Genomic DNA, 7,146 nt, shown 5'->3' with positions numbered 1-7,146 from the left:
AAATTGTAGTCATTTGCACAACTAGTGAGAAAATCTTTGCAAAGTCTAGTCACTTTTTTTGAACATACCCTTTGACAACTAACTGGGCACATTTCCTCTTTCTACAGCCATCTTCCTCTTTCACTTTATATATTCCCAACGATTTTTAAGAGCTTTACAGTTGGATGGAAGCAGTACTAAATCTCAAGTTTTATTGGCTTTAAAAGAATTCATCTCTTCTTCCATCGCAATCATCCATTGATTTCTATCAATACTTCCACAAACATCTTTAAAATTAACCAGTGCAATCTGATTAAAGATTAAAATCTTAGGCTCTGCCTCCTCAGAGTACAGTAATTCATAGTCTAAATATTTTGCAGGCATTCTTCTCTGCCCTGTAGATCGCCTTAATTCCTAAATGTGTTCCTCATTCTAAGAATTACTTCTTAGCAATTCATAATCGTTGCCCTTTGAAGACGTGCATGTCCTTGATAGTAAAAAGTGAATTTACAAATGGATACAATCAGCATTTATAGATCACATGTGATAAGCTGAAGAGACATTAATCTAAGTTGCCGATTCGGGTTCGGGGACAGGTTCGGGTTCGGGGTTCGGTTCGTGGGTTCGAGCAATTTTTTTTTCCCCATTTGGGTTCGTGGGTGGGTTCGTTAGTGTGTGTATATATATATATATATATATATATGCAAAAAAAATATAAACTCATATAGTTGTAAAAGTAAAACTAAGTCATTCCATAGTATGAATATATCAATGTTACTTGATTATTGATCAATGCCAAATGTCAAAGATAAACATTAAATACTCACTCATTAATCTATGCTAATGTTGTAAATAAAATCATACATTGAATTACTAAAATGCAAAATGGAATTTCAAAACATAGACTACTTCATCAGATTGATAGATAATAAATTATGACTTAATAAAGTTTGAAACTGTGAAACATAGTGATAAATCATAAATGACTCAATGAGTCAATGACAAATGTTTAAACATAGTTTATCAAAGATGCAAATGCCCTTCAAGGGTCAAATGGGTCATCAAAATATGAGGGATCAATGGCTTCATCCTCATCTATATCATTGACATTTTCCACATCATTGGAACCCAAACCGGTTCCACTAGCCCCAGATGCAGCCACATCCTCCTCCTCGTCCTCCTCAACATCTAGCAAGGCAATTCTAGATATATCTTGGACAGTCATATCCAAGTTAGAAGTCTCAGGTAGTACATCCCACAACTTCTCTGGTCCCTTCTTATATCCTGGATCCTTGCGTGATAAGAGGCGCCAGTTGTTGTGAATAAATACCAAGTCCTCTGCTTTCTTTGAACCCAACCGGTTACGCTTCACTGAGTGGATAAAGGAGTATGTACTCCAATTCCGCTCGGCAGCAGAAGAGCTTGCAACCTAGAGAGACAACCAACAAATTTTTAAAAATTAGCTAAGTAATTTTACAATACAATAGGAATTTAAGAGTGCTAATTCGACAAGCTAAGTAGCCATAAGAAAAGGAAAAAAAACTTAAATACATACTTGTGACAAGCTCTTAATGGCAAGAGGTTGGAGGTACATGTAACTTTCCCCATGTAAGTACCACCATCCAATGGCATCCAATTTACTTTGGTCATTGATTGCATCAAGCTCTGCATTTTTGCTTGAGACAAAATCAACAAACTCTCTCCTAACATTTGATGCCACATCAGGATCACTAAAGAGCCTGTTAAGTGCCCTCTTATACCCAACAGCAACTTCAGGATCTCTATATGGTGCCACTCTACCAGGAATCGCAAGTATCTCACTGCTATAATATCTAGGAGAAAGTGCATATGCCAAGAGGTGCAAAGGTGTAGTCATCTTGTTCCAACGATGTAAAACAATTTTCTCCACCTTAGTGTACAAGGTATCAGGATCCTGCTCTCTCCTCTGAATGACCTGGGATGTCAAATGATGTACATGTAAGTTATCTTGATGTAGTGTTAATAACTTAATTAAAATCAAAAATCAAAATCTCTCAATAAACAAGGATAAAGTATTGTATAAAAATTTAAACTTACTGATTTCATTCTTTCTAGCATAGAGTCCATGGCATCATATATGTTTCCCAAACAAGGCTCATCCGTGTCGGCATACCGAAGCATAGACATGATGGGCTCGATGAGTTCTAATGCATATTCCACCCTATTCCAAAAATTATCACTCAAGATCAAATCCTTTACAGTTTTGGCCTTTTCTGTATCAGCTTGCTTCCATCCACCCCATTTGTTGCTAATAACCATTTGACCCAATGCCTCTTTCACCCTCACAAGTCGTCTAAGGACGATTGTGTGTGAAGCAAACCTTGTTTCAGCAACCTATTACCATGTTAATTCAAATTGTAAGTTAATATGATAACACAAAAATTTAAGAATATGTATTAAATTTTGTAAAGTATGACACAAAAATTAATATGATAAATGAAGCTAAATAAAGTTGAAAATTTACCTTCAATAATTCCAAGCGGGAGAAAGTTCTGAAAATTGCTTGTGACATATGGTGGTTTGTCACAAACATTTGGATCTGCTCACCCTCCTCATACACATTTTTCATCCATTCAATTTGGCTGCCCATTGTTTTCATCACCAAGTTCAAGGTGTGGACAGTGCATGGTGTCCAAAAGATATGCTTATATCGTGCTTCTACCAAAGCACCTGCAGCCTTACAAACTTTAGCATTGTCCGTTATTACTTGGACAACATTGTCAACTCCCACGGACTCTATGGATTCAATGAGAAGTTGGGCAATAAAATTTGCATCCTTTACTTGCCCTTCACAATCAACCGCCTTCAAAAACATTGCCCCCTTGGGGCAAACAGCAATCACATTTATTAATGGACGATTTTTGCAATCTTTCCATCCATCAGAGACAATGCTCACCCCCGTTTGGATCCAAGAATCTCTTATTGGTTTGAGGAGGTTTTCTACATTCTTTCTCTCCTTATGCAATATGGTGGTTCTCAACTTTTCATATCCAGGGGATTGGTAACCATGAGGTGCATCATTTATTGCTTTCACCATCTCTCTCCAATAAGGGGATCTCACTAGATTGAATGAAACACCATTTGTAATGAGGCAACGCCCAACCTTTATGTCAGCAATTTCTCTCTTGTCATTTTCAAATGCCGTATCTAATGGGCCTCTCTTGCGGGATGCGGGTGTTTCTATTTCATCTTCATCCATAGATGGGGTAGGTAGGAAGGGATGTGGTTTACTAATTGTTTGAGAGGGTGGTGTTGGTGGTATTTGCTTTGACTTATCTTTTTTTACCTTTGACACTAACCTATCAGCCTCTTCTTGTTCTTTTAACATGCCTGCTATTTGAGGAGCTGACAACCCTTTTTTACCTCCCTCTAGGGGCCCCTCACACATGGAAATCCCTTGACCTGGTGGACCTATCAAATGATGTTTAACCCGGAAATAGGAGCTTCTATATTGGTTTTGGCAAAAATTGCATTTCCATATATACCCTCCCCCACCAGCACATTGCTCAATTCTTGTTGTATAGTTCCACAAAGGAGAGCCTTTATCAATTTTAAATCTTTGGGATCCCACCCCACCCACTGAACCCTGACTACTCATTCTTGGATTCTTGCAATCTATAAAAACAAATTTAAAAAAATATTTCAAAACTTATACAAAACTTGATAAAAATTTAGAACAATAAATATAAAAAATTTAAAAAACTAAAAACAAACTATGAAAGAAGCAAAAGGAAGGATCAAATGCATACCTGGAACACTCAACACTGATTATTTGAAGGATTTGAAACTCCACAAATAATCTCTAAAACCTTCTCTTCAAACTTGCAAAATGGCCACACCAAAATGAGAAAGCAAAATGACAAAGCAAATGAGAGATTAGATGAATGAAATGCATCTAATAGGCCTTACTTTAGGGTTTGGCAAAAAAAATAATGAAAAAAACATTATTTTATTGCTTTTTTGGGCCCACTTTTTGGCCCCACCTGCCGCGGGTGCACCCGGATTCGCCCGGGTCCGCGACCGGTCCGGGCAAGGTCCGCATTTTGGCCTGCGGGTCCTCCCAGGTCTGTGCACCCGGGAGGACCCGCAGGCCAAAATGCGGACCCTGCCCGGACCGGTCGCGGACCCGGGCTCGGATCCGGACCCGAATGAATCCGGACCCGGACCCGAGCTCCAGGGTGCGAATCCAGTAACTTAGACATTAATTGGAAGGAAAATCCAAAGAGACCACTGGTCTTTACATACTTAACAATGATGTTATCAATCATATGCTAACACCTTTCGAGGGCAAGGTAGCAAATTTGAATTGCATTCTCTTCCATCATGGGTTGAAGTGTATACTATTTTTGCAATTTTTAAAACAACGCAGTAGCAAAAAATTTGTTGGTGTCGTTGAATGTGGATGAAGTTAACATACCTATACTTTAGGCTGCAATTCCTTTCTTCAATCGCTTTGATTTCTTCCTTGTCTGCACCCGCTTTCCCAATAACTTTCAAAACCTGTCAAGCAGTACAGCGACCTTAAAATAATTGCTCCTCCTTTGCCAATCTCGAAATCTTCATTTTGGCAATCTCCAAAGAACCTATCGAACTTGAGCTCTTTATTTTGGCATTCTCCAAATAGCCATGACTACCACTGCACAAATCTGTTACATGAAAATCCAGCAAGGTTTGATTCTTTAACTTGGTTCACTCCCTTCAAAACTCTTCCCCCTTCCTTGTTTTCGAATCCCTCTTTAATAAGTATCCACAAGGCCATCTCCTTGTGTGGTGTGGCCATGATGCCATCAATCATATGCTACACCTTTCAAGCACAAGCACATTCAACTTGCATCCTCTTCCACCATGGGCTAAAGTGCAAAATGTGTTTGCAATTTCTACAACCAAGCCTTTTGCATTAGATTTTGTAGATATACTGAATGCCAGAGCAGTTGATATGTTTCTACTTTATGCTGCAATTGCTTTCCATCGGTCACCCTGATTGTCCCTCTTATTCCTCCTTCGCACACCCCTTTCCACTCTCAGCACAAACACAAGCACAAGCACAAGCACAAGCACAAGCACATGCACATTCAACTTGCATCCTCTTCCACTATGGGCTAAAGTGCAAAATGTGTTTGCAATTTCTACAACTTTACATTAGATTTTGTAGATATACTAAATGCGAGCGCAGTTGATATACTTCTACTTTATGCTGCAATTACTTTCCATCAGTCACCCTGATTGTCCCTTTGATTCCTCCTTCGCACACCCTTCCCACTCTCAATACCTGCCAGATGGTATATTTGCCTTACAATCATCATTCTCTCTTTCGTGTTCTCCATAAAACCCATTAAACTCGTTAATAGAAGTTGTTGTCTGCTTCCATTCTGTCTTTCCTCCATAAGAAGATGGGTAAAAACATGGGTTATGAGTGATATGTAATAGACTGACTGCTTTCTAAATGGCTTGAATGTCAACTTCCTATCTAAATCACATTCTTACGTTTATATCACCCCCATCCTGCAGTAGAATGGTAGAGCTCAAATCCATTCGAATCTTGTGACATTTGAATCTGTGGGAGTCTTCCCAATTAATCAATCATCATCAAACTCATGGGTTATGAAGGTTTGGTAATGGCCGACTTTACTTAATGATGGCTTGCATGTTGACCTGATTCTTTATTTTCATTGTCGTACATGTTTAATTGAGGTCACATCCATTTGAATCTGTGGAAGTCTGGCCATTCAGTCATCCTCAAACTCATGGGTACAAGACTTCGTGATGGGCTCGCATGTTAACTTTCCTATTTTTATCATGTTTTTATATAATTCCAGTTCTACAATGGAGTAGTAAAGCTCATATTCATTTGAGTATTTTATTTTTTACAAATTAAGAAGCCAACTTTTTAGAATTCAAAATTTAAGAGTGAAAATAAGATGCAACTGGAAATAACCCCACACAACTTAGGAAATACTTGGGAAATTTCAGAATGTTCTCACTCTAAAATTCATAAAATCACTAGCTTCTTAACTAAATTTTTAATACTAAAACAGATTAGAAAATTAAATTTATGGACTGCAAATATTAGAGTTTGGGAATCACAAGCTTGATGCATATCAGCAAATCAATAAGCAGTACTCATCTCGAGCTTACCCTACACAAAAAAAGATTAAGTGCAGGCAGGCAAATTTACTATGACTAACAGTCTGGGACAGCCAAACAGCTAGATGTTTGTAGTTTGGAACAGAAGAGGGCACTTTGGACAAAACATGTTGGATGAGGTCCAGTTGACTCACAGTATGCATCAGCTAACATTACCCCGACTGTTGTATGGTCTAGTGAAGTGATGCTGGAGTGCTTTAAGTGTCTCTAATGAAGGAAATGCGAACGTAGTATCATTCATAAACAAAGGAACCCACGTATTTGAGGATGAGAGTTCTAATGCATATCAGGAAGAGAGAAGCTGACATTCAAAGTATTGGAAATCAAGTTCGATTCGATACTCCCACGGGACTGCCTAGGAATCGTAAAGCTACTCAAAATTTAAATAGACCATAATGAAAACTAATTGAAATTTTTTATATAGTTGGAATAATAATCCGCGATACTAGACTGTCCATTTGTTTATGCCTTCAGCTCGTTATTATTATAGACCTTATGCAATTGGCCCTTTCATCAGCTTCTTCTCTGTTTAACGTATCTATTCGATTGATTTTGCAATTCTCTTCAGTTCTCTGTTTAACGTGTCCTCCATTATTTAATTTTGATGTTCACCTTGCAGTTCTCTGTTTAACTTGTCTTCTATTACAATTCAATTTTGCTGTTCTCTTTCCAGTTATCTGCTTCACGTGTCTACTATTATTATTTAATTATTTTGCTGTTCTCTTTTCAGTTCTCTATGATCAATTATTTAATTACTTTGCTGTTCTCTTTTCAGTTCTCTCTGATCAATCATTTCGGCCTTTCCATCAGCCAGTTCTCTGATTGACGTGTCTATTTTTTTTTGGTTGGTCTACCTTCAGTTGGCTCAATGATCAACTTACTTACAAATTAATGAGAGGACCTTATACTTAGTTAATTTCTCTATAATCAATCATATTGGCATTTTCATCAGCTACTTCTCTACTTAACGAGTCTAATTTTATT

At 37.9% G+C, this 7,146-nt stretch overlaps 1 protein-coding gene across 1 annotated transcript; it reads right to left on the bottom strand.

Moving 5' to 3' along the window:
• Window positions 1-897: 897 nt before the first annotated feature.
• LOC149549743 (uncharacterized) lies at window positions 898-4,048 on the bottom strand. Its single transcript, XM_089793022.1, has 4 exons — window positions 2,483-4,048; window positions 2,056-2,352; window positions 1,535-1,933; window positions 898-1,408 (listed from the first exon to the last, which is right to left on the bottom strand). The coding sequence occupies exons 1-4, from the start codon at window positions 3,614-3,616 to the stop codon at window positions 1,022-1,024; spliced, it is 2,217 nt and encodes a 738-aa protein (XP_089649148.1). The 5' UTR covers window positions 3,617-4,048; the 3' UTR covers window positions 898-1,021.
• Window positions 4,049-7,146: the final 3,098 nt, after the last annotated feature.

The sequence above is a fragment of the Cupressus sempervirens genome, chromosome 7 (genome assembly GCF_028749045.1).
Source record: "Cupressus sempervirens isolate cs-2001-9-10 chromosome 7, ASM2874904v1, whole genome shotgun sequence".
Taxonomy (NCBI): domain Eukaryota; kingdom Viridiplantae; phylum Streptophyta; class Pinopsida; order Cupressales; family Cupressaceae; genus Cupressus; species Cupressus sempervirens.
The sequence above is the reverse complement of the archived record's forward strand: the minus strand, read 5'-3'. Positions and strand labels throughout refer to the sequence as shown.

Excerpts from the sequence above, each read along its gene's own strand:
- LOC149549743 (XM_089793022.1), bottom strand. The coding sequence starts at position 3,616 with ATGAGTAGTCAGGGTTCAGTGGGTGGGGTGGGATCCCAAAGATTTAAA. Across the intron at positions 2,353-2,482 it reads CCCGCTTGGAATTATTGAAG|GTTGCTGAAACAAGGTTTGC; the intron begins GTAAATTTTCAA and ends ACATGGTAATAG. Across the intron at positions 1,934-2,055 it reads TGCTAGAAAGAATGAAATCA|GTCATTCAGAGGAGAGAGCA; the intron begins GTAAGTTTAAAT and ends TTGACATCCCAG.